Raw genomic sequence first — 26,704 nt, forward strand, 5'->3', positions numbered from 1 at the left:
GAGTTCACAGTCTTACAGGCTGTGTTGATGAAACATCCAAGTGCTTTGTACACATTCTTTCATACATTTTACAGAAGGATAATTTGTAGGCTGAAGCCTCAGGAAATCTGGAAATCCCCAGAAAACTGATAATGAACTTAGGTGTCTCATCCTCATTTGATCTCGAGTGTATGGCTTGTTCAAGCTTTTTTCAGTGCCTGTCAGGTGCTAAATCCTGGGAATGTCACCCTAAGGCACAGTGCCTGCCTTCATGGAGCTGATCACTGTGTGATCTGTGTAGAGGGTTCTGCAGGGTTCCAGGGAACCCAGAACTGGGTGCTTGGCCTTGCCGGCCCTTGACTGCTGTGTCTGAAAGTGCTGTGTGGTGTTTGGTGATGTCTTCCTTTCCCCTTGTACTCCAGCATTCAATTCGAGCCCTGGCGTTGAGAGTTTTGAGGGAAATTCTCAGAAATCAACCAGCAAGATTTAAAAACTACGCTGAGCTGACGATTATGAAGACTCTGGAAGCCCACAAAGACTCCCATAAGGAGGTGAGTCAGTCATGCGGCCAAGGGTGCTAAACAGATGGGTCGTGGGGAGCAGTTGGGATGTGGAGATAGACGAGTCAGAATCAGTGCACAGCTTAAGGGCCCCTTCCTTGGAACTCGGCCATGTCATAATACAGAGTGGAATCCCGATTGCTGTTGTCCTTGCTGAGCAGCGGTGCTTTTCCCGGGCCAGTGCCATTTGTTCAGTTCCCAGCTCCTCACTGTGTCTGACAGGCTTGCCCTGTCCTGAGATGTCTTCCATGTCCGGGCTTCCTGCTGCCTTTGTGAAAGGGGAGGATCTGCTGCTGCTTTCTGGCATTTGGCCTCTGGTAGTCTGCTGTGGGAGGTGGAGATCAGCTTTGACATGCAAGTCTCAGAACCAGCACCTCCTTGCTCCAGGTCTGTGACCCAGTCATTTCACCTTCTGAGCCTCCCATGTCCTTGCGTGTAAAATAGGAATGAATGTTTCCACAAAGGTTCTCGTGAGAATTAAATGAGATGGCCAGGGATGGTTCCAGCCCCGCGCCTGCCCACAGTGGGTAGCACGCTGCTGTACTGACCTTTCCCCCTCCTGGCTTTTCCGTGTGCTTCTCTCTGCAAGATGAGACTGAGTACAGGCAGCCCTGCCATGCCTCTTCCCCTCACTTTGGAATATTTAAAGTGCTAGCAGGCCATCCCTGCAGTTCCTGGCATTGGCACCTCAGCTGCCTGGTGGAGAGCAGCAGGACATGTCTGTGTCCTGCAGACATGCCACAGAGGCTGCGCACTCAGCAAAAGCTCAGCCTGTTACTTGTTGGACTGTCCAGCCCCTGTGCCTCACCAGGCTTTCAAGTAGCTAGAAGCCTGCAGAGAGTGGGGAGGCGGCTGGAGCTGTCGTGACACAAATGATTTCAGTGACATCCTTCAGTAAAAGGAACTGTGGGAAACAAAATCATGTATTAGAACTTCGGAAAACTTAGCGTGCCAGGTAATGGGTTTGACCCCAGTGAGACATAACTACTTGCTCAGTTTGATCTCTTGGCTCATGCGTGACTCTCATATGAGCACACTCATGGATTAAGGGAGTTATAATTAATGCAGTTCTTCCATCTACATTAGGAGTCAGACCCTAGATCAGGCGTCCCCAAACTACGGCCCGCGGGCCGCATGCGGCCCCCTGAGGCCATTTATCTGGCCCCCCGCCGCACTTCAGGAAGGGGCACCTCTTTCGTTGGTGGTCCGTGAGAGGAGCGCAGTATGTGGTGGCCCTCCAACGGTCTGAGGGACAGTGAACTGGCCCCCTGTGTAAAAAGTTTGGGGACGCCTGCCCTAGATCATAGTTCTATTTGGCATTTTGTGGCTGCTTGAGCAGGGACTGATTTGACCTCTTCAAATCTCCACCACAGTTGTAGCTCAGCAAGGGCAAGGGTCTTGTCCTCAGACTGGGTCTCTCCACCTGCTACTCCAAGAAAACAGCACACAGTACACAGGGGATGGATGTGTTTTCAGACTATGATAACTGGGTTTCCGAAACCTAGCTTGGTTGCATGATGGTGATAATCACTCATATTTGAACAAAGCACTTTTCATTTATAATCACTCATTTAAAAAACGTGAAGACCAGCTGAGCTAATACGATCAACATAGTGATTCCCAGGTGGCGAAGGAAGGTCCTAGAGCAGGGGTGTCCAATCTTTTGGCTTCCCTGGGCCGTACTGGAAGAATTGTCTTAGGCAACACATAAAATGCACTAATGATAGCTGATGAGCCTAAAAAAATTACAAAAACTTTTCATAGTGTTTTAAGAAAGTTTATGAATTTGTGTTGGGCTGCATTCAAAACCATCCTGGGCCACGGGTTGGACAAGCTTGTCCTGGAGTAACTGTATGCACAGCAGTTACTCATGACAGAACTGAGATACTAGCTAGGTTTTCTGTCTCCTTTAAGGGGCCCCTGGCTTGTGCTAACTTTTTTAAACCATAATTCCTTCTCCTTAATGAGAATACATGATCAAAAAGTGAAATTAAAATTATGTTCTTTTTATTTTGTTTCATTTTGCTCTGTTTTTGAGATAGGGTCTCGTTCTGTCACCCAGGCTGGAGTGCAGTGGCACAACGTGTGCTCACTGTAACCTCCACCTCCCAGGCTCAAGCAATCCTCCTGAGTAGCTGGGACTGCAGGCCTGAGCCACCGCACCTGGCCTGATGTTCTTTTACATAGAGATGATATCAGTTGTTTTCATGAGGCAGTACATACCTGGACTTGGCATTTAAATGAAATGCCAAGCTGTCCATGGTGTCTTGGCGTGCACTTAGACTCTGCAGTTGGAAGATAGCTGTCTTTAAAGTGAGTCCTAAGAAGTATAAGTGAACAAAATTAAGTAATTGATTTGCTCTTTACTGTTTTCTTGGGAGATCTTTTTTTTCCTGCAAAATTGGAAATTTAGGAGAGACAATTCTCAGGTATGAGGCCCTTTAAATTGCCCAAGGGAAAAGAGCAGAAAATATATCCTGCTGAAAATAAACTTAGCAGCGCTCAGGGCCAAGGGTCCCCATGCTGCTGTTTGCTGACTCGAGGTCAGGCCGGTAGAGGAAATGTGTTTGGGAACAGCGCCTGCATTGGCAGGCCTTCCTGCTTTGCATGCTTTGACTCACCTTGACTCATTGCCCTTGGAGTTTCCTTATAAAACTTCACTCTGTCACTTTGCCAGGAGCGACTATAATAACTCAGGCACCTGCATGTTTAGGTTTGGGGTTGGGTTTTTCTTTTTCCTTCCTTTTCTTTCCTTTTCCCTTGAAGTTTTTCTTACCTTCCTCTTATTTTAACCAATCTTTTTCCATTCCTTCTTGCTATGTTTTAGGGCTTAGATGCACGTAAAGTTTGTGTTGTAGGCATCTTGTTGGCATATTAATATCGCACATAACAGTTCTCTAGTCCCTCCATTTTCTCATTATTTCATTCCGTTCTTACGACTCCAAACATTTATTGAAAAGGATCTGAAACATATCTATCTAGACTTACTTTTTACTCATACAAAGACATAATCTATTTTCCTGTCTTATTAATACTTCCAAAGTATGTTCATCCCAGAGTGAGCTTTCTTGGAACTTCCTTCTCAATAAGAAGCTAGTTGGTTTTCTGTTCCAGGCAAAACCTGGGCTTCTGCAGGAGATGAAGAACATGAGACCTGGCAGGTTAACATGGGGCTGCTTTTATAGACATTGGCACCAGCTGCCCTCCCTCTGCCAGCCTGATGTTCCCACAGCAGCATGTGCACTATGGCTCTGACAACGTGACTGCAGCAAGGAAGGACAGCTTCTTGAAATACAATTTCTGTAAACTGAAATTTGTCACGAAAGCTATTAGGGAAGCTGGATGAGGTAGGGCTGATGGCTCCTTTTCTCATCATATAAGCAAGTGTCTGCCTTCTCAGTTTCTTTTAAAAGGAGCTATATGTGCAGAATGTGTTTCTTACACCCTGAAAATGTACCAAGTGCCAAATCTGTCTCAGACTCCATTCATCCAAAGCTAATACACATGCTCTGTGGTAAGCAAGATGGATGGGGGTTTTGGACACCAATTTAGAGTTTTTATTTTAAAAGTTGATGTTTCTGAGCTTAGACATGATGTTTTCATAGTCCTTATTTGAATAAGTCTCTTTCATTATCTGACTTCATTTTTATCTTTTTAGTAAACAAATTTTGCTATTGAGTTTCAGTGCCTCGTTAATGAAGTTTCTGTGGTTTGCAGTCGTGTTAGCATTTAGCAAATACTTTAGAGGGCTAAGCCTTGAGAGGGACCTTTTAAAATGTTGAGCCCGTTTTCTGTTTCCAAGAGAACTCCATTAATTTGAACTCTTTTTATTTTAGAATTTGTAATTGTTTGTTAGAGCTGGTGGAGAACCTCTCCTTTGGTGATTGGGAAGAGAGGATTAAATAAGGGAATTGATAGTACAAAGAGATTCTGGGGTCAGTGTGAGGTACGAATCTTGAAGCAGAAAACCTGGTTTTTAATCCTGCGTCTGCTGTTCTCCAGCTGTTCTCACTTTCATTATCTCAGTATAACTCTGGATAAGCAGTTCTGTTGTGAGAATGAAAGATATGATGATAAAGAAATACGCTTTTTAAATTGTCATATGCTATACAAATATTGCTACGTAAAACTGTTCTTAGATGTCCTTATTCATTTCAGAAGTGCCCATTTCTCAGGAAACAGTTGATGTAGTAATTATAAATCATTTTATGCACATTCAATGCAAGAATATTTGCTGCTGCCAGTTATCATGATATGCTTATAGTACTCATAATGTTGAAGTTCACAGTAAATGTTTTATTTAAACTTTATTTTTTTTCTTTATTTTTTTATCTTTTTATTTTTTTAAATTTTTGTTATCTTTATTTTTTAAATTTTTTTTAAATTTAAACTTGAAAGAAGTACCACTCTGTTTTTGAAGATATTCTGTAATTGAGGCTTTCCGATCCATTGTGGGGAACACTCCTGTGTGAGACCCCTAAAAGGCGTGAGTCTCACTATACGGTGAGTTTGATCCCAAAATTAGACATAGCGTATTCTGAACTTTGCCATATTAGGGAATGTGCAGTTACATTTGTCTTTTAAAAGAGGAAAATATTAGCATCATTCATGTCACTATGCTGGATCACCAAAGGTCATGGTGTTTAAGGCACCAGAATCCAGCTTCAGGTAGTTTGGCTTGTTTTAGGAAGTTTGATTCTTAGGTAAATATAAAACCACCAGTTATTATATCTACAGGGGTTTTAGTTCTAAATCATTTCTAGTTAACTTTTTATTTTGTGACTTTAAAGAATTAAAATGGTAAAATCAGGCCAAAGTTACTTAAAAGAAAAGAGAACTTCCTGGAACTTGTCTGGTTTCTGATTCACCCAGCCAGCATGGTGTCTGATGCAATCCTTTAGATAAACGCTGTAGCCAGAGAGAAGCATCGGTGTGCCAGAGAAGGAATATTATCAAATACCAATTAGAATCACTAGCTGACTTCATCTTAGCCAGACCTGCTGTGCTCAGGAATGGCCCTTAGATGCCCCTCAGGGCAGCAGTCATTTGTATCAGTGGGCACTGGGAAATAATATACTGCATGAACTCTGGAGAAATGCCTTTACCCCTCTGTACCTTGGTTTTTCCTTATCTCTTATTCTAGCAAGTGAACTAGATGATTATCTGTGTTTCATCCAGCCTCAAGATAATACAAGTTGCTGTTGAGTAACCTGAATCCTCGAATTCTAAATTTTCACTTTTCCCTGAGCCCAACCTTAGGATATGACCAGAAGCCTCATTTCCATTGTAGGCTTTTGCTTTTTAATAAAAAGACAAAACCAAAACCTATATAGCTTCGTCAAGAGGTTTCGAGTTACTGAGCCAGCAGTCACACAAATATTAACGAACTCTAATAGATGTTTTATTATTGATGGGTCGTGGTGTACTGTAGTCTTCAAAAGCCTTATAGTTTAGTTAAGGTTAAAGCAAAGAGTCCTGTGTGGTTCAAAGTGAAGTGCACCAGGAGTTTAGGAGTGGGCTAGAATAGTTAAGGAAGAGTTTCTCAGGGAGTTAGAACCTAAGAGGGGCTGAGAAGAAGCAGATAGGGAGAGAACTGCTCTCCCTAGGAGAGAGGAGCCAAGGCCACGTGGCCAGTGGAGAAAGTATGGGCTTGGAAGACACTCCTGGGTTGAACCCTGCTGAGCCAAGATGGCAGGAGGCTTACCATTTTCTGAACCCTCGTGGTCTGCTGTGTTGAGTGAAGAATGATAGCCCACCTCACGGGCCTGTAAAGTACCAGGCACGGTGTCTAGTTCCGAGTGGCAGCCGTGGCGGTGGCTGCTCCTGCTGTTGTTCAGCGGGTAGGGGAGTAGTTCCGCCTCGCTGATAAACTGACCCTCATAGGAGCCAGATGTGATTCCTGCCCTTTAGCTCTTAAAACTTCAGAAAGAGCCATTGCTTAATCTTAAAACCTTCAAATTTGGGGGTTGAAGGCCTGGGTTCACATGCTTCTTTTGCCAACTCACGGGCTGTGATTGTGGACAAGTCACAGACACTCTCTGGATGTTTAAAACACTGGTATGCGGGGTAGGAGGTGGAGGGCAGGTGCTTTATACCCTTCCCTGAGAGGCCAGCATTAAAGTCAAGTGACGTAAGGTGGTTGACATTGTTGAAAATTGAAGATAGTATCCTTTTTATACTCTTCCATTGAAGAGAGTAGACTGATTTTGAATAGAATTGTCAAGTTTTAAAAATTCTACATAAAGCAGATATAACTGCATTTCTCTAAATACATCTAAGAGGCTATTATATGCAGTAGAGTAAACTCTGAAACACCAGTCCGAAACACGACTTGTATTGTTTGGCTACTGCTTTGTTTGGAATTTGTTCGTATTTGTGCTGGGGTAGCCGGTACATTGTCAGCGTTAGGCTAGGAAATGCCATGGGTTTTTAGAGATGGATACCGGCATTAGAATGCGGAAGAGGAGCCTTATACATGCTGTCCAACTTCCCATCAGATGCTGAGCGCCTCCTGAGAGGCCAGCCCAGCCTCTGCAGCACCTCCAGGACAGCAGGACACACCACCTCCTGGGCTCCCAGCCCCTCTGCCGACTCCTTCTCATCAGTATTTGCCCCTGCTGGCCCTAATTCTACCCCTTAGAGTAGAACAGAATAAATCTCCCACCTAAGAGTCTGACCACATTTGAAGATATACATCGTGTTGCCCTGAATCTGCTTTTCCAGGCAGGAATGTGATGACTGTCTTGTTAGAGGTCATTTCACAGAGACACTACTCCTCAGGATCTTCAGAGCTCCCTGGAATTCTGTGCATGCACATTTTTCAGGGGAAAATACCCATCAGGTAGAGCTGGATGGTAAGATTTTTTAATTTGAAATACTTTTAATATCATCGATTCAGGTTCTCTCTTTCATTTTACTAATGAGGAAAACTGAGGCATAGAAAGTGAAGAAATTTACCTCAAGCTCACTTGGCCAGTTGATGCCAGAACCAGAGCAAAAACTCAAGTCTCCAAACTTCCAGCCTGAAACTTTCCTTCTCTCCTCCCTCTGGTACTGAGCCTTGCTAAATGAGGACTCTCGTCCCAGGTTCAAGACCAGGCTGGCACTTCACCGTAAATCCCAGGACCATGTCAGTGCCAACCTGGGGCATTGGTTGTTTTTCCATAGTATGCTTGGTGTATTTAGGGTCAATCCAATTTTTATAAGGTCTTTCTGGCCTGTCCCAGAAGGTGGCGCTGACATCTTCCTTAGCCTCCACATGATTGAGGCGCTAGGCTCGGGACACTCCACTGTGTCCAGCCATCGTTGTTCCTGGACCTTTGCTTTTTTATTTATTTATTTTTAACTCAACCAGTTATTCTGGTGTTTTGTGACAGAGCCAGATCAAACCTTGTGAACCTAAAACACACAGTCGAAAGTTTAAAAACTTTGTATGCTAAAAGAAACCTTTCAGAGTAATGATCCCATTTTTAAAAACCTAGATGTGAAAATTATGCTTTTCTTAGCTAGACACTATTATTTCACTCACTCTGAAAGGGGAGGGAGTCCTCTGATTCTAATGAGACTGTAGCAAGATTGGAACTGTTTTTGATGACTTCAAGGCAGATTATAACCCAGAAGTCTCCTTGATCCTGTCCTCTTTGAATATTCCCTCACCCCTTTCTAAATCTTTGCCACTTCTGGCCACCTTGTGTACTAAGTAGTATTGTCTTCCTTTGTTTCTGCTGCCTGTGTTGACTTTTGCTGTCTGTTTGCTTACATTTATAATCTTTGCTTCTTGTGTTACATAGAACACAGGGGCGAAACCTAAAGTTCACCCTGATTCAGGCAGCTCGCCAAAGCCAGGCGTTTGGCATATAGAAGGAAGTTGAGAACACCTACCTGCCTTGCCAAAACCAGTGTCTGTCTTGGGAAACTTTCTCTAACCCCAGTGAAAAAGAGGACCTCAAACTACCTGTCTTAATGTGCAGCTTCTGACATTTTATTTTCAGACATTTTAGAACCAAAGCCTTCATCCATGTTAAATACATTTGATCATCCAGGCGCGATGGCCCACACCTGTAATCCCAGCACTTTGGGAGGCTGAGGCAGGCAGATCACTTGAGGTCAGGAGTTTGAGACCAGCCTGGCCAACATGGTGAAACTCCGTCTCTACTAAAAATACAAAAAAATTAGCCAGGCGTGTTGGTAAGCACCTATAGTCCCAGCTACTCAAGAGACTGAGGCATGAGAATTGCTTGAACCCAGGAAGCTTCCACCAAGATCATGCCACTGCATTCCAGCCTGGGCGACAGAGCAAGACTCTCTCAAAATAAATAATAGATACATTTGACCAAATGCTTCATGCGGGCCACATCTAGAATTCCTGGATTTTTATAAGATGAAGGCATCCTTGGATTTGGGTTTTAGCTCAGCAGATCTGAAACAGCCTTTTTTCCCAGAAGATCACCATAGGATAATTAACTTTAACCTGAGTGGCAGTAGAGTGCAGGAGATGGGGAGCAGAGAAGGAAAACCGAGAATTCTGACCACAAACCCGGCAATTGATTGCCTTGTTTCACTAATCCTTGTTGCAACCCTGAAGAGTGCCAGGAGGCCTTAGCTTGCTCCCGTTGAACCTGGAAAGTGACGCTATCGACCCTTGAATCGACCCTTGAATTCTGTCTCCAAAGCCGTGTTCTTTCCACCCACTGAGCTGCCTCCCACCTTCTGGGGGATCTCAGACATCGACTCCTGTGCATCAGTGTTTTCTAACTTTGATACACTACAGAATCATCCAGTGTTTTCTGACCTTTTATTTCTTCCCCCAGGTTTAAGAACAGAGTCTTAAAAGTTCCTCAGCTCTCAGGCAAGGTGTTGTGATACTTGGGCAGTGGCTGGGTGCGGTGGCTCAAGCCTATAATCCCAGCACTTTGGGAGGTCGAGGCGGGTAGATCACAAGGTCAAGAGATCAAGACCATCCTGGTCAACATGGTGAAGTTCTGTCTCTACTAAAAATAGAAAAATTAGCTGGGCGTGGTGGTGCGTGCCTGTAGTCCCAGCTACTCGGGAGGCTGAGGCAGGAGAATCGCCTGAACTCAAGAGGCAGAGGTTGCAGTGAGCCAAGGTCGCGCCACTGCACTTCAGCCTGGGTAACAAGAGCAAAACTCCGTCTCAAAAAAAAAAAAAAAAAGTTTAAACTCTGACCCAGTCATTCCACTTATGAGACTTTATCCTAAGGCAATAATACAGAATATTAAATGAGCTTTATTTTTTTCCTGAAATACCACAGGGAGAAAAAAAAAAAAAGGAAAGTTTTAAAAAAAAGATACTTGGGCAGTGATTTCTTACAGTAGAAAGCCAGCAGTTTCTGAGCATGGTTTCATTGCTGGGACGGATTAGAAAAGAGAGGAACTGTCTGCTTCCACTTAGCGCCATCCACTCAGCTGTGTGTAACTCAGCCACATAGGTGTGCGTCACGTGCTTAGCTTTCCCAAACACACGCGGACTCAGAGAAGCCCTCGGGACGCACGCAAACGGAGGAGGAAGAAGAGCACCCCATCTGAAGTAACCCATTACCTGACGGAGCTCTTCCAAGAAACAATGCCAGTCCTCCTCAGACAACTGGCAACAGGAAAAACCTGAGCTGAAGTCTCTTTTCCAAAGAACGTCTGTTGCTTTTCCAGGGTGTTGCCTGGAATGGGATTCTCTGGGTCTTGTATAGTTGATTTTTCCACAGCCCAAGTTGATCATTTGTAGATACCATGCCTTGCTCCTGGTTTTCTATGCTAGCTTCTTAGGAAAAGTGTAAATCCAGGTCAATGTGGCATGCTCCAGATGTGACTTTGTGAGTCATAAGCGTTAAAAATATGTACATTGGGCTGGGTGTGGTGGCTCATGTCTGTAATCCCAGCATTTTGGGGGGCTGAGGTGGGCAGATCATTTGAGACCAGCTTGGGTAATATAGCAAGACCCCACCTCACATAGCAAGACCCCACCTCACATAGCAAGACCCCTACAAAAATCTTGCAGTACTACATGTGCCTGTCATCCCACCTACTTGGGAAGCTAAGGTAGGAGGATCTCTTGAGCCTGGGAGGTCGAGGCTGTAGTGAGCCATGATCACACCATCACATCACTGCACTCCAGCCTGGGCAACAGAGCAAGACCGTGTGTGTGTGTGTGTGTGTGTGTGTGTGTGTGTGTGTGTGTGTGTAGGCTGTGAGCCATGATCACACCATCACATCATTGCACTCCAGCCTGGGCAACAGAGCAAGACTGTGTGTGTGTGTGTGTGTGTGTGTGTGTGTGTGTGTGTATGTGTGCAAGCCTGCATGCATGTACATGCTATGGAGAAATTAATTCAATAGCTATTTATTGAGCATTGGATGCTGTGCCGGGCATGGGGATAGAAAGATGGCTGAGATGGGATCTTGCTTTCAAGGAACTTTTAGTCTAGTGGGAGGGACAATTTCAGCAAAATATTTACCCGCAGTGATAAAATAAAGCATACACATGATGAGGCTTCCTGGGAGTTGTGTTGAGGTGAGTGAGTCCTCAGGATAACTTGGCCAGGGGCATAGAGACATGGCTAGGCAGGGTGTTGGCAGGGAGAGGAAGGACCAGGCAGGCAAGAAGGAGCCAGGCCTTCCTGAGGAACGTTGGGCATCTTAGAGGTCATTGGAGAGGGAAGACTCATTGTGATGTTGGCACTGGACCCCAGGGAAGGAGCTGGCTTACCAGTATTACCCATTTTTAGAACATTCAGTGTGATGACTGGTCCTCTGGAGTCTCGGGGTCACAGAGCTCTGCCCCCCTCCCCGCCACCTCCAGCAACCCGGGAGCTCCCGGCTCAGCCGCTGTGCCTTCTGGTGGCACCTCTGCTGCTGAGCCCCACTCTGGTGTCATTCCTCCACCAACACCTAGTTTGTGTTTTGTTTTGTTTGTTGCTTTTGTTTTTGTTTGAGATGGGGTTTCTCCATGTTGCCCAGGCTGGTCTCAAATTCCTGGGCTCAAGTGATCCACCTAGCACAGCCTTCCAAGTAGCTGGGGTTACAGGTGTGAGCCTCCATCTCTGGCTTAGCATTCGTGTGTTTTAGAGCTAAAATATACCAAGCTGGTTTACGTCTTGTCTCTCTTAATTCAGGTAACTGTGAAAGTAGATGCGTTAAAATCCTCATTTTAGGAGTTTTTATTTAAAAGTGGAAGCTCAGATCAAGGAAGTTTTTTGCCAGAGGATTGAACGAAGATCAATCCTGTGCTTCTCCCAGATGCTGAGAACGTGTTCCTCTAACTCTGGAGGCTGCCCTTGTCGGGGTGAAAAACTTTAAAGTCATGTGTATACATTAGGGTGCTTTCAGGTGACCTGTGTGGAAAAAGCTACCTTTGGCAGGAGTTTGAATTGGCAAGAAAAAGAAATCCCAGTGGGCTTCCTTCAAATAGTCTCCTTCCTGTATGTTTGTGACATGGAGTGAGATGACGTAAATGTGGGGTCTAAGTTAACACTTTTGCTGGCAAGGGAAGGTCTGCTACTGAGGTGCCTGGATGAGGCAAGCAAGGGAGGCTGGCTGTGCATGGCCGAGGGCCCTTGAGTGGAGGAAGGCCTGCAGAACACCAGAGAAGCCTTCTGTACACATCCATTGGTTTTCTGTCCTTCACGGGTCTCCTCCTATCTAACCCTGGCCACCCACAGGAAGTGCATCAGGCAGCAGGTCTCTGCCACCTGGCCCCTTCCTGGGCCTCTGCACCCTCGTGCTGTCCCTCTGCATAGACTACCCTCACCCTGCCCTGAACCACGAGAGCATGGCCCAGTCCTCTCAGCTCTGTGGCCTGAGCTGGAGCTCAGTCCCTGACCCACAGGAGGTACCTGGTCAGTGCGGGGTGAACAAACATGCACACAGAGCACAAATGAGAGGAAAGATTCTTACGAGGTGCTTGAGAGGTGGACATGACTTTTAAAATAAAATTTCCTTTCTAAAGTGCTTTGTCCTTAAGCCTGACCTTCACAAACATAGTGAGTACAGGTGAATCTTAGGCGCTCTGACCTGTACACAGTAGTTACCCTTAAGCCATCCTGATCCGGGCCTGCATCACGGATTCATACATAATCCCAGCCAGGTGGCTGCATTGTGGCCACTCTAAGGTGCTGGCTACATGGTGATGGATGTGGTGATCTTATTTCATGAGAATCCTAGTCTTTCCTCAGTGCTGCAAGGACTTAGCAGGTCCTCCCAGGGAACGTACAAAAGGCCTCCAACAAGAAAGAATTGAGGGAGGTAGGGCCTTTTTAAGTGGGACATACTCTCAGACAGGAGAATGAATTCTCAGTCCATCAGTAAGTACTAGACTCCTGGTAAATGCCCAGCTTCCTGGGTGCTTAGGTATAACAGAAACATTTCAGCTCCTGGCTGTTTGATAAGTAGAAACATGCATGGAAATACCACCAAAAGTACAAAGCCATCTACATATGGTGCCATATGAGTGTCACAGACAGAAGAGCAGAAGTTGGGGGAAGTGTCACCAGTCTGATTGGGAGGCCCGGGGAGGGGCTGGGGCACGTGTGTCAGCCACATCTGAAGGACAGTGAGTTTTGTAGATCAGCAGAAGGGTTTTATGGAGATGGTGGGAGCTCAGGAGGAATAGTCATGATGATTGTGCTGGCTTCGCCACAGGGCACCTCCCGTATGCGGGGGTGGGGTTCCCTTCAGGAAGACGAACAAGGTGCGGCCTGCTCAGGTGCACCGCCCAGCCACCTTCCACCCTGAGCCAGGGCTGGGCTGCCAGTTTTCCCTGGCCTCAAACAGTTCAGGTCGATTTTCTGGAATACATTTTCCTTGCTACAAAGGTTATATTGTAATGGTTTAAACCGCAACTACTTTTGCACCAACCTAATTTCATTGCTATTTTTCTATCTAAAAAGTATGAAGAGGAAAATAAAGTTACCCACAATCTCACCGCCCTGAGAGAAAGAGCATTAACCCTTGGTGCACTTTCTTCCAGGTGTTTTGTGGTGATAAATGCCAGGTAGTGGGTATGAGTAGCCAAAGCTCATGGAGCTTCGTAGTGAAAAACCCACCATCAGCAGCATGGCTGGCCCCACACGTGTCCGTTGTTAATGAGATGAACTCGGCTGTCTAGTGTTGGAAAAAATTTCCCTTTACCATTCCACAGAGCAGAGCCGACACGGACTCAACGCACACTCCCTGAAGTGAGTCCTGTTCATGGGCAGAGCAGCCCTGGGCTGAAGGTGAAGCTGAGCCTCATCTGAAGCCAAAGCCTCTTCCCAGAGCCCCAGGAGGAGCCTCAGTGAGGGCCCCAAAGTGACCCAAAGCAGCGTGTGTGGTCTCTGAGCCCAGGCGCGGGCCTGTCTGCTACACAGCTCAGGTGGCCTCTCCGTAGGTTTCCTGTCTGTTTCCCCACGCTCCCTAGCTTCTACAGACTCCTCACCCGCTTCATGCCCATAAGTAGAAGCAGATTTCCAGATGGTCCGTACGCTGTTGCCATGGGCCTGTCTTGCTTCATCATAAGGGCTGGGATGACTGAAGCCGTGGGCTGGTAGTCTTCACCTTTTTGTTGTATGAAGTTAGAGCTGAGTTATTTTGAGTAGCAGAACATAATGCAGAGAGGAATCTGGGTGGAATGACCAGCCCACCCAGGGCTGGCAATAGGAGAAAAGTATTCGAGTTCTGTAATGCGTGTGCGTATAACCTGGTGTCTGTCTATATATATCATTTGTATAATTTATGTACTCTGTGCCATTGATAGTAGTAAGCATCCTTCACTGACTGTCTACAGTATCTTGAGTACTCCTCACCTTTCATTCTCTGTGACATCACCAAACATCCCTGTTTTGCAGATGATGACATGGAGTGTTAGCATGGGGACTAGTGTGACTGGGACTTGCTCCCTGAGCCTGAGGCCCAGGCTTTTTCATCAGGCCTTCTGCTGTCCTCCTCCCTCATTGGGTTTTGCGTTTAGCTTCCATCTTTAGTATAAGAGGGTCTTGTGGCCCTCCAGAGGTCAGAGGCTGCTCCTTTGACCATGAGACTGTCATTTCATGTACTTCCCTAAAAATGGAAGGTAAAGGGGGCGTCGTGAGCACAGAGTCCTAGAAAAGCAACTTTCCAGAAGAGACTTCCAGGAAAACCCTTCCAGGGTCTTCCCTCTGCACCTTCCCAGCTGCCTGGCAGGTGGGCCTCTTCCAGGCAGTGCCAGCATTGAAGTCACTCTGATTTCCTCCAGGCCTCTTTCCAGATGCTCCATTTATGGGTGTCCCACAAGCCATTGGGAAGCCTTTCTGTATTCAGGTCCTAGCCTTCTAGGGCAGAGGTTCTCAATTTTAGTGTCTATAGGAATCACCTGGTACTTACCAACACAGCTCACTGCACCCCCTCCTCCAGTTGGGGCCCACCTCTGAGTGAGCAGGTCTGGGTGGGCCTCAGAAGTTCCGTTTCCAAATGAGCGGCTGGGTGGGGGCCGTACATGGAGTACCACTTCTCTAAGGTTTTTGCCAGAATCCCTCAGACCTGCCTTTCCGAGGCCCATACTCCCCTTTAAAATCACCCTGCAAACCCCTCTGTGTTTAATAATTGAGGCAGGTGAGCAATGGCTGCCATCTGACATTGAGTGAGGTCATTATTTTTTGGCCTCTGAAATCAGAAGTGATGTTTGGTCTTTTGCCTCATGTGGCATGTGGAGTTCACTCTTTGGGGAAACCGGGTGTTTCAGGTGGTGAGAGCGGCTGAGGAGGCTGCGTCCACACTGGCCAGTTCCATCCACCCGGAGCAGTGCATCAAGGTGCTCTGCCCCATCATCCAGACGGCCGACTATCCCATCAACCTTGCTGCCATCAAGATGCAGACCAAAGTCGTCGAGAGGATCGCCAAGGAGTCATTGCTGCAGCTCCTCGCCGACATCATCCCAGGCTTGCTGCAGGTAGGTCCTCATGTTGGTTTGCCTGTCCCCAGGCTGTGTGGGCCACCTCACTTGAAGGAATGTAAGGACTCTGTGCTCCCCCTTCACTGGCAGGGACGGGTAGGAAAAAGCAGGCGGGACCTGTGAGGCCGTGTGGCAGGGCCACTTCACAGCCTTCCCGCTCACCCCTCTCCTGAATGCTGAGGTCTTGTGGCAGGCCCACTTCACAGCCTCCCAGCTCACCCTCTCTCCTGAATGCATTAAGAAGACTTACCTGGCAGCTCACAGAATGAACTTTCTGTTTACTATAAACATATTTTGATCATTTTTTGTCCACTCCTTCAACAAACCCTTATTGCACACCTGCTGTATCCCAGCCTTGGGCGAGGTGGACCATGGGGTGTAAATCAAACAATGGTCCTTGGTCTCATGCAGCCCACAAATACTTACTGAAACTCTTCTAAGCATGAGGCAGTGAGTAAGACAGACTGGCAGAAAGCAGCTGCGTTCCACTGTGTGGACTGCCTCAGGATTTTCAGCCTACTGTGCGGCCACGCAGACAATTACAGATGTCGCCATGGGCTACATGACAGTAGCGAAGTGGTTTCCAGGTTGGGGTAGGGGAGAGAGAGGGTCCGTAGAAGAGGTGGTTTCTAGTTGGCCCTTGGCAAGGGAGGGAGTTTCACTGGGGAAAGGTAGAGAGGAGTCAGCATCATATTTAATAAATGCTGCTATTTGCTGGGTGCTTGGGTTGGGGATTAAACACATAACCGTTGGGGACTAGATTATTCCAAACAAAGAGAAAGGCACAGAGGCTGAAGAGCCCGGGCTGTTTGGAGAACAGCAGCAGGTAGCCCCAGCCTGGTATGGGTCAGGATGAGGCAGACAGGTAGATGGAGGTCCAGTTGCAAAGGGACATGGACAGCTGGGTGCGTTGGCTCACATCTGTAATCCCAGCACTTTGGGAGGCTGAGGCGGGCAAATCAAGGTCAGGAGTTCGAGACCAGCCTGGCCAATATGGAGAAACCCCGTCTCTACTAAAAATATAAAAAGTAGCCGGGCATGTTGGCACACGCCTGTAATCCCAGCTACTCAGGAGGTTGAGGCAGGAGAATCACTTGAATCCAGGAGGCAGAAGTTGCGGTGAGCCGAGATCATACCATTGCACTCCAGCCTGGGCAGCAAGAGTGAAACTCTGTCTTCAAAAAAATGGGACATGGACATCAGGGGCTGGCACCAGATGTTCCCCAGCAATCAGTGGAGGGTAGAGGGATTTTGCTCAGAAGAGTGAGGGATGTTGTTCTCATTTCTTTAAAGGCACTTTCACAAGGAAATTTGCTTTACCTTTGGGAGAAATGGTAACAAAGCATTAACTTTCCCCTTCATTCCCTTTTCTCATTTCTCTCTCCCCTATAATGTTTCTTGGGTGGCAGCTTGTTACAGGTGGCACCTGGGCAGATGCAGAGACCAGCCCGGGACTCGCCAGCCTCCTGCTTCTGCACCCCAGAAACCAAGTTTCTCTTGATGCAAAGTTGTGACCTCTTTGGGGTGAAAGCTCTCTGGATTCCATTGCAGGGCTGAGGTCTATCCTGGCTGTCACTGACAAGTCCAAGGTTGAACTCTAAGGGCGTTTGTGGAAACGTTGATGAGATGTTGACTGTGGAATCAATCTCTGATCTGCTTTCCTTTTTGTGTTCTCTCCTGGCTCTCTAGGGTTATGACAACACCGAAAGTAGTGTGCGTAAGGCCAGCGTGTTTTGCTTAGTGGCAATTTATTCCGTAATCGGAGAAGACCTGAAACCTCACCTTGCACAGCTCACGGGGAGCAAGGTATGGATAGTGTTACCTGGGCCGATACGCACACCTGGGCTCTGCCAGCTTGTCATAAATCCATTTGACTGCAGCTCTGGATTCCAGACAGGTTTTGCCCATTGTGTTTTAGCTGGGCCTTATTTCTCCAAAAGCGTTTTTCTAAGTATAAAAATGAACCGTACAGTGAAATCAGTTTAAGGTAACACTGACATTATACAACGTAGTCTGCCTTTACTCCTGTTTTACGAAATGCTGATTTTGAGCTGCTAGTTTATTTCCAACTTATTTAGAAACTGGGTGATTTTTCATGGAAACAATAAAGAAATTGACCTGCTTGCTTAGCAGTTGCTGAATCAGAGCTGAGTCCTTCATGGGCATCCTTAGTGGCAACAGCTGGCTCTCACTACAAGCCTGCCACGGCCAGCAGGGCAGCCCCACGTACTTTGCATGCGTTGACCCATGTTTACGGCAACATCCCTGTGGGATAAGCATGGTCATCCCCCTTAACCTGCCCCAGGGCACGCAGACCTGACTCCAGGAGGCAGACTTCTTACACTGCTGCCTCTCATGGTCCTTTAAGGGTGTCTGGAATTAGGGGGAAAAGATGGACCAAAACGGATGTCATTGGAAATGAGAGCGGCTAGACTATGTATTGGTTTTAATTAAAAAAAAAAAAAAAAAAAAAAAAAAACTCAAATCTGACATGCTAGGCTGGTGAGAGCAGATTAAAAACCCTCCCTCGTGCTGCAGCAGGAGAGGCACAGTGAAGAGGTGAAGCCTTAACTCCTGGAGAGGAGGCCAGCTGGGCCTGGAACCTCAGGGCTGCCTGTGGGGAAAGCACATCCCTGTGGAGTTTGAAATCCCCACCCCTCTTTTTGTATAAACCACTGTGTCAGATGAAGCCAATGGAAAGCACGAAACCAGAAGCTTCTGCTCTTATGAGAGGAGGGGCCCGTTTAATTTCAGATTGAGCTGCTGCTTTGACACAGCTGGTGAGCGTCATAGCCGGAGCCTTGCTTCTGCAGAGTTCTGGGGAAGCAGAGCTGTGGCTGGGGTGTTGAGAGCAGCGTTTCTCCACCTTGGTTCTGTTGACACTCCGGGCCACCTTGTTGAGCTGGGCTGTCCTGTGTGTGGTAGGAAGCTTAAGCAGCATCTCTGACCACCACTGTCTATACGGACATGTGCCAATAGCGCCCCCTGCCAATGTGACCATCACTGCTGTCTCACACATGGCCAGATACCCTCTGCGGGGCAAAATAATCACCTGTGGTTGAGAACCACGAGTCCAGAGGAGACACTTTCCTCTTTTTGTGAACAGGAATAAGCAGATAGGCTGGAAGAGGTGTATGAGGCAGGTGTACAGTGAGTGGTTTGGGAGCGACCTGATTCTGTTCTCCAGTTCCTCTTCCTCTCCCCACTCCTGCATAGGCTCCTCATCAGATCCCCTCCCTAATTATCGGAAAAACACTGAGGAAAAGTCCCCCAGCCCTTCTCCCTCCCCCTACCTCCATCAGGGATTTATAGGTGATTCATGCTGACCGGGAGGACCTCGGAGATACAGTTCACAAAGGGAATTAGATTTATAAAATGCAGAATTCATCCAAAAATAACATGAATCACACCTTGGTTTTGTCTGGCACTTCTTACTCTTCTAAGTAAGAGAGTTGTCCCATCATCTCATTTGACCCTTTGGGTAAGGGACAGAAAATCCCTGCTGCTGCCAGTCTTGGTGATGCTTTGGGTCCAGAGCCCATGTTTCTGACCAGGAGCCAGCCCTTCCCTCCCCCGGTTACACCCTCCGTTGGCTCAGGGGTTTGGAGAGACTGGCCCTCACATCTTTCCGCTTTGGTAGCCTAGTTCATCCATCTATTAAATTTTTTAAATTAATTATTTATTTATTTTTGAGATGGAGCCTCACTTTGTCACCCAGGCTGGAGTGCAGCGGCACAATCTCAGCTTACTGCGACCCCTGTCTCCCAGATTCAAGCGATTCTTCTGCCTCAGCCTCCCAAGTAGCTGGGATTATAGATGTGCACCACCACGCCTGGTTAAGTTTTTGTATTTTTAGTGGAAACAGGGTTTTGCCCTGTTGGCTACTCTGGTCTCGAACTCCTGACCTCAGGTGATCCTCCCACTTCAACCTCCCAGAGAGCTGGGATTGCAGGTGTGAGCCACCATACCCAGCCTAAATTTTTTTAATGTAATAGCTCTGGTGTGTTCATATAAACTTCATAGACCCAGGTACACATCTTCTAATACAAAGTCCCTCCCTTTCTCACCCAGATGGGTAGCTGGCAGAGCCTGGGTCTCAATTTCTTTGACTAGAAACAAAAAGAATCAAGCCGTGGCTCCCTGTTTTCCAGTGTTACAGGCCTGTCAGAACACCCTCTCCCTTTGCTTAAATGAGGTTAATAAATGATACCAGAATCTGTAGAAAGAGGTCTGATGAGAGGAAGGAACCTGGATAGTACATTTGGAGAGATGCCCCATTGCTATGGCAGCAACACTAGCTTTGGGCTCAGCTTGTCTTCTGCTCTCTGCTCCCCACTTACTAGTTTTACGACCTTGAACAAGCATTCTTTTCTTTTTCTCCTCTCCAGTACAGTCTTTTTACTGTGGTATAATATAAAGAAATTTACCATCCTAACTTTTTTTTTTTGAGACAAAGTCTCATTCTGTCACCCAGGCTGGAGTGCAGTGGGGCGATCTTGGCTTACTGCAACCTCCACCTCACGGGTTCAAATGATTGTCCTGCTTCAGCCTCCAGAGTAGCTGGGACTACAGGTGTCTGCCATCACGCTCAGTTGATTTTTCTATTTTTAGTAGAGACGAGGTTTCACCACGTTGGCCAGGCTGGTCTCAAACTCTTGACCTCAAGTGATCCACCCACCTCAGCCTTCCAAAATGCTAGGATTACAGGCACGAGCCACGACATCCAGCCCATTGTAACTGTTTTTAAGCGTATGGTTCATATTATTATTAACTATCATCACCATCTATCTTCAAAACTTTTTTCATTTTACAAAACTGAACTTTTGCACCCATTAAACAATAATTTGCTATTTAATAATTTAATATTTCCCAACCCCTGGCATCCACCATTCTACTTTCCGTCTCCATGAATTTGACTCCCCTAGGTATCTCATGTAAGTGGAATTACGTCATATGCGTCCTTTGTGGCTGACTTACTTCACTTATGATGTCCTCAGGGCTTATCCATGTTGCAGCATTTGTCAGAATGTCCTTACTTTTCAAGACTGAATGATAGTCCATTGTGTGTAGATAGCATGTTTTGTTTATCCGCTCATCTGTTGAGAGACCCTGGGTGGCTTCCACCTCCTGACTCCCGTGAATAATGCTTCTGTGAACACTGGTGTACCTGTTCAAGCCTTTAATGTTTAGAGAAACTTTGCTACTGTTTTCCACAGAGATTGCACATTTTATGTTCTGACCAGTAGTGCACAAGGGTTCTGATTTCTCCACATCCTCACCAACACTTGTTATTTTATGGTTTTATTTTTTTTTCACTTTTCTAATTTCTAATTATTTCTTTTTTTAAATTAGTTTTTTCCTATCACACTGACAACTGATATTTCTAATTATTTCTAAGAATCATCATAATGGGTATCTCATTTGTTGAAAATAAATACCTGATGGCGATTTCTCATCTGTTAAAAAGATTATCCTTTCCCATTGAATGGTCTTAGCACGATTGCTGAAAATTATTTGACTGGGCCAGGAGTGGTGGCTCATGCCTGTAATTCCAGCACTTTGGGAGGGTCACTTGAAGCCGGGACAGCAAGACCAACAGCTTGGGCAACAGCAATAAATATGTATATATATTCATTTTTGTACACATCTGTACAAAAATAAATTAAAAGAGTGTGTGTGTGTGTGTGTGTGTGTGTGTGTGTGTGTGTGTGTTGTCACCCAGGCTGGAGTGCAGTGGCACAATGTGACTCACTGGCACCCTTGGCCTCCTGGACTCAAGCCATCCTCCCTGAGTGGCTGGGATTACAGGCACACATAATCACAGCTAATTTTTTATTTTTTTGTAGAGATAGGGTCTCACTATGTTGCCAGTCTGGTCTTGAACTGGTTTCAGACGGTTCTCCCACCTCCGCCCCTCCAGTGCTGAGATCGTAGGTATGACCAGGCCCAGCCAGTTTTCTCTGTCTTTCTGTTCTCTTTTGTTTATCTCTGCTCCAATCTTTATTGTTTTCTCCTGCTAGCTTTGGATTTGGTTCTTGTTTAATTTAAGCATTTATAACTATACATTTTCCTCTTCACCACTGCTTTTGCTGCCTCCCGAAAGTTATCTTTTCATTTTCATTTATCTCAAAATGTTTTCTAAGGCCAGGTGTGCTGGCTCACGGTAGTAATCCCAGCACCTTGGGAAGCCGAGGCCGGAGGATCACTTGAGCCCAGGAGTTCAAGAGCAGCCTAGGCAACATGGCAAAACCCCATCATACAAAAATACAAAAATTAGCTGGGCATGGTGGTGTGCACCTATGGTCCCAACTAGTCAGGAAGCTGAGGTGGGAGGATCATCTGAGCCTGGGAGGTCCAGGCTGCAGTGAGCCAAGATTGTACCACTGCACTCCAGCCTGGGCCAGAGTGAGACCCTGTCTCAAAAAAAAATTTTTCTTTTTTAGATATGTTTTCTAGTTTACCTTAGGATCTCTCCTTTACCCATTGGTTGTTTAAGAATATGTTACTCAGTTTTTACAAATTTATGAATTTTTTAGTTTTCCTTCTGTTATTGAGTTCTTATTTCATTTTGTTGTGGTTGGGAAAGATACTTTGTATGCTATCTTTTAAAATCTATTGAAGCTTAATGTGTCCCTTGAGAAGAATGTATGTTCTGTTGTTGACTTTCATATGTATCTGTTAGAACAAGTTGGTTTATCGCGTTAAGTCACTCTGTTTCCTTGCTTATCATCTGTCTGGTTCATCTATCCATTATTGAGGGTTTGGTATTAAAGTCTTATCTCCAGAAGCTTTTTTGATGTAGTCTGTTTTGTCTGATGTTAGTATACCCAGTCTTGCTCTCTTATGGTTACTATTTCATGGAGTCTCTTTTTATATCCTTTCATTTTCAGTCCATTTGTGTCTTTGGGTCTAAAGTGAACTTCTTATAGACAGCATAATTGGATCACATGTTTATCCATTCTGCCCATTTCTGTCTTTTGATGGAAGAGTTTAATCCATTTACATTTAAAGTACTACCAGGCATGTGGCACACACCTGTAGTCCCAGCTACGCAAGAGGCGTGAAGGTTAGAGGATTTGCCCTCTGAGCTTGGCCCAGCCACTTTACCCTTGTGGAGTGGGGCTCTCACCCTGCTCTTCCCTGACTCTGATGGAGCCTTTGGCTGCAGCCGCCCTTGAGATGTGTGGCCCTGCCCCTCGTATCCCTTTCTCAGGAGCTGCGGCGGCCCACCGGGTTGTGACACCTGGTGCTGTCATTGCCGACTGCTTTGCCCTCTCCTCCTTTCTTCCTCTGTGGCCCTAGCACCTGGCAGATGCATTGGATGAGCCGCAGGCACTCAGAACATGTTTTTATAATGAATTCCGCAACCAGGGGGACTAAGGGACCTGCTGTGTTCTTACTGTCACCTGTGATTCTTTTTCCTGTTTTCTCTTTTCTGATAGTTTTTCCTTCTGCTAATTCATTTTCATCTTCTTTTTTCAGATGAAGCTACTAAACTTATATATAAAGAGGGCCCAGACCACCAACAGCAACAGCAGCTCCTCCTCCGATGTCTCCACGCACAGCTAATAGCAGCGCCTGTCTCTTGTGTAGACCTAGAAGCAATCGGTGGTGCCTCTCAGAGACCTCTCCCTACCCCTCCATCGGCTGCCCAGTCAGTACAATGAGGCCCACAAATATTTATTACAATCAGTATTTCGGTCCCTTCCAGCTTTTCTGTAGAATCTTACTGGTATTGAATGTAAAGGAAGCAAGGCCTGTATTGCAGTCTTCATACAAAACAAAAGGAAAAAGAACAGAAAAGAGCCATACTGAAACATGTCTTGTACAGCCTGCTGAGATGGTGAAACCGTGCGTGTGGGGTGCAGTTTCTAAAAATCAGAGTGCTCTGGCCACTACTTGGTAGAAAGTAGCTTTTTTTTTTTTCAGTTAATAACCGATTTGGGGGTGGGGTGGGGTGTTACTTTGTGTTCCTCCTCCTTAGCCTGTTTTCTTGTGAGTATGGTCTGTGTGGGGCCCCTTTCACAGCCTACACCATGAAAGGTGGTAAGTCTTTAAATTATGTTCCGAGACCTACTAAAAACGGGAATCAAGTCTTGGCAAGAACAGTCTGAAGATGGCCTTTTAACAAACACTGGGAATTTCACTTGTCTTATCCAGACTGGAGGCCAACCACCCTGGCTTTTAGCGTAGAATCAGAAGCGCATCCCCTCAGTCTTTCCAGCCCTCCCTGATCAACTCCACAGACGAGGTCCCTACCCCAGAGCTTCCATGCAAAGGAATTCTTCAAGTTTAAATCTGGACACTAAAATAAGATAAATGTATGGCATCATTTAGGGATGCCTGAGATGGCGGTTCACGAAGCACAGAAGATCAAAGAGTAGTCTTTCATCTTTACTGCTGAGGTCCTTGGGAACACTGGTATCACGAGGGTTCTGCCGGGACCCTCATCCCTGGGCTACTTGGTGATTCACATTTAGCACCAACTTCTTTCCTCTCCCTGACGCTGTCCGCAAGCTGTTCAGTTCGAACATCGTCTCAGTTAATCTGGGAAATGGCATCTGGACCATCTTAGTTCTTCTCCGTTTAATGTGCGATTAAGAGCAAAGAAGAGCCTAGAGAGACTGGATATCACAATTAATTTTTTAAATTTTATAAACTGAAGTAGTTCCTTGAATGTCTGCTGATGAAATAGTAACTGTTTAAGGAATTTCTGCAGATTGCAGAAAAACAGGATTAGAAATACACTTTAAAAACACAGACACATTTAGAGTCTCTCTTCCTTCCTCAAGGAACCACTAGGCCCCCTTTAAAAACATCTTTAGAACCTAATCACTCCAATAAAAGTAACTAGAGGTTTGGAGTATGGTTAAATAAATTGTGATTAAAATTCTTAAGCCAAATGGAAATTCTTAATCATGAGGACTTCTATTGTGTCTTACTGTTGTATTAGATCCTATAAAGTGAACGGATTTTTCCATAAAGAAAATGCTTCTTTTGAGATCAATTCCAATAAGGTATTTGCTATTCCGGTGCAGAGCCCACTGCAACTACTAGCACTGAAAGTAGAGGCTGAGTGCCAGAGCATGTGATTCTCACCATCATTTCCACAGACCCTCTGCCCTGGCCTCTGGATTGGCTGTAGGAAGCTGGGAAAGACTGACGTTGTATTTGGAAACATGCACTGAAAATGAAGGCCCCATAATGCCCAGGAACAATAAAGCCAGGGTGCTGACCCGTGTGTGTGTGTGTGTGTGCACGCACCTTACACGTGTGGTACCTCACTGCTGCTGTTTAGGGAACTTGAGGGGTACATTTCAAGGGGTTGGGTATCACTGACTGGCTTTGGCTCAAAATATAGCAGGACCAGGTCTTTCGTTGCTAAACACTGTTTGTTTGTTAGTGTGTCATGAATGGTATTTCTTTTTTACACTCTACAAGTGAGTTAGGGAGTCCTTTGTTGATCCCTCTGTTGTAGGAATGTGTGTCAGGCTAGGTCATCCATGAGCTCCTTCATGCCTAATGCAGTTAGAAGGACCCTTCTCCTTGAGCTCTTTGACTCCCAGAAGGCCCCCCAGGCCCCAGTGTACTTAGAAAGGGTCTCGAACATTGCTGGGCGTCCTCATAGTACTCACCAAGGGCTAGCCTCGAATGTCACTTGCCCAATCTTCAGTCTCCCGACTTAAGAGAGAGATACAATCACATCACAGGTCTCTTGGCCTCAATCTGAAAACTGCTGCCGCCTCGCCGAGGAGACTCGCATGCCGCCACCACCTCACTGGGAGGGTGCCGAGCCCACCTTCGCCCCCCAGACCCTGACAGCTGCAGCTGCCTTGCCTTGCCGCCGCCTCCCTGCAGGGCCCCTGTTCCAATGAAAAACAGAACACAGAAGAGCAGAGCACCTAAGCCTGTCTCCGCCTCCCTGTCTACCTGACTGGCCAGGGCCCTGGGACCCCTGCTGCTCCACTGTGGGCCGGGCAGTCTGACTTCTTGCTTCCTTCAAGCTGCTGCCTCCCCTGCAGCCAGGGTCTGGGCAGGGTGCGGCCGGTCCTCGGGGCACGCAGCTTCCTTCAAGTGCACTGTGTGTGCTTCCCGGACCTGCGGCGGATGCCACGGGCCTGCCTTTTCTATGCGCCTCACTAGCTTCCCACCCTGTGCAGGTAATGCGACTGACTTCATTGTCTCATCAGTCTTTTTCTTTCCCTGCCACCCTTTATTTATCAAGCATAATGTTACACTTTAAAGATCAGCAAATAAGAACTTTGTAGAATCCCACCAGGACTTTGCTAACAATGATGTTTGGAAATTTAAAAAATGCTCTGAAAAATATCAGCCACCAAAATCATTTTGTCGGCACTGTGTTCACACGCATGGTCCCCCACACCCCCAGATTGGGAGGGTTTTTTTGTTTTTTGGGGTTTTTTTTGGGCTTTTTCATGTTACATCCATATCTGTATTTATATCTTATTTGTTTCACTTTCAAGTGTATCATGGCAATGTACAGATTTTTTTGTTAATAATGTGCTAGGATTTGCTAAAAAAGAAAACAAAAAAAAAAACCCTTTTGAGTTTGCCCTAGAATAAATGAGACTTAATTCAGGTTGTGCTTGATGATGTCTGTATCACCACCGTGCCCTGCAGACAGCTGATCTGCTCTCCCTGCCGTCAGAACACAGCTGTTTCGATAAAGGATCCAGGAGGAGTACATCAGGAGAGCTCTCCCACCCCACCCCCATGACATCAAGAGGTCAACCTTTGTAATCCCTGCATTCTGGGAGGCCAAGGTGGGCGGATCACTTGAGCTCAGGAGTTTAAGACCAGCCTGGGCAACATGGCAAAACCCCGTCTCTACTAAAAATACAAAAATTAGCCCAGTGTGGTGGTGGTGGGCCTGTACTTCCAGCTACCCAGGAGGCTGAGGTGGGAGAGTCACTTGAGCCCGGCAGGCAGAGGTTACAATGAGCTGAGAATTCACCACTGCACTCCAGCCTGGGTGACAGAGTGATACCCCATCTCAAGAAATATGTATTAATATAAATTTTTAAAAAGAGGTCAACCTGGGGAAATGTACCTGATGGAGTCCCCTGGGAGTGGGTTGCTGTGCCATGTGTGCAGTGACAAGGTGGGGATGAGACGCCTGGGCTGGAATCCCAGCCATACTTCTGGGGCTGTGGGAGGAGGGGCTTCCCTCATCTGGGCTCCATTTCCTCAACTGAGCAGCGAGGACGGTAGCTCCCAGAAAAGGTAGA

The 26,704-nt window shown here is 46.4% G+C and overlaps 1 protein-coding gene across 16 annotated transcripts in view; it reads left to right on the forward strand.

Annotated features, from left to right (window-relative positions):
* Positions 1-26,055, forward strand: part of CLASP1 (cytoplasmic linker associated protein 1) — a 285,245-nt gene extending 259,190 nt beyond the window's left edge. For all 16 annotated transcript variants that reach the window (XM_074399831.1, XM_074399832.1, XM_074399833.1 and 13 more), the window contains 4 exons: positions 402-530; positions 15,246-15,452; positions 17,145-17,261; positions 22,938-26,055. In XM_074399831.1, the coding sequence (XP_074255932.1) occupies positions 402-530; positions 15,246-15,452; positions 17,145-17,261; positions 22,938-23,024 (540 nt within the window). In that variant the 3' untranslated portion in view covers positions 23,025-26,055. The remainder of the gene's footprint in view (positions 1-401; positions 531-15,245; positions 15,453-17,144; positions 17,262-22,937) is intronic.
* Positions 26,056-26,704: the final 649 nt, after the last annotated feature.

This window comes from Saimiri boliviensis, chromosome 5 (genome assembly GCF_048565385.1).
Source record: "Saimiri boliviensis isolate mSaiBol1 chromosome 5, mSaiBol1.pri, whole genome shotgun sequence".
In the NCBI taxonomy this organism is placed as follows: Eukaryota; Metazoa; Chordata; class Mammalia; order Primates; family Cebidae; genus Saimiri; species Saimiri boliviensis.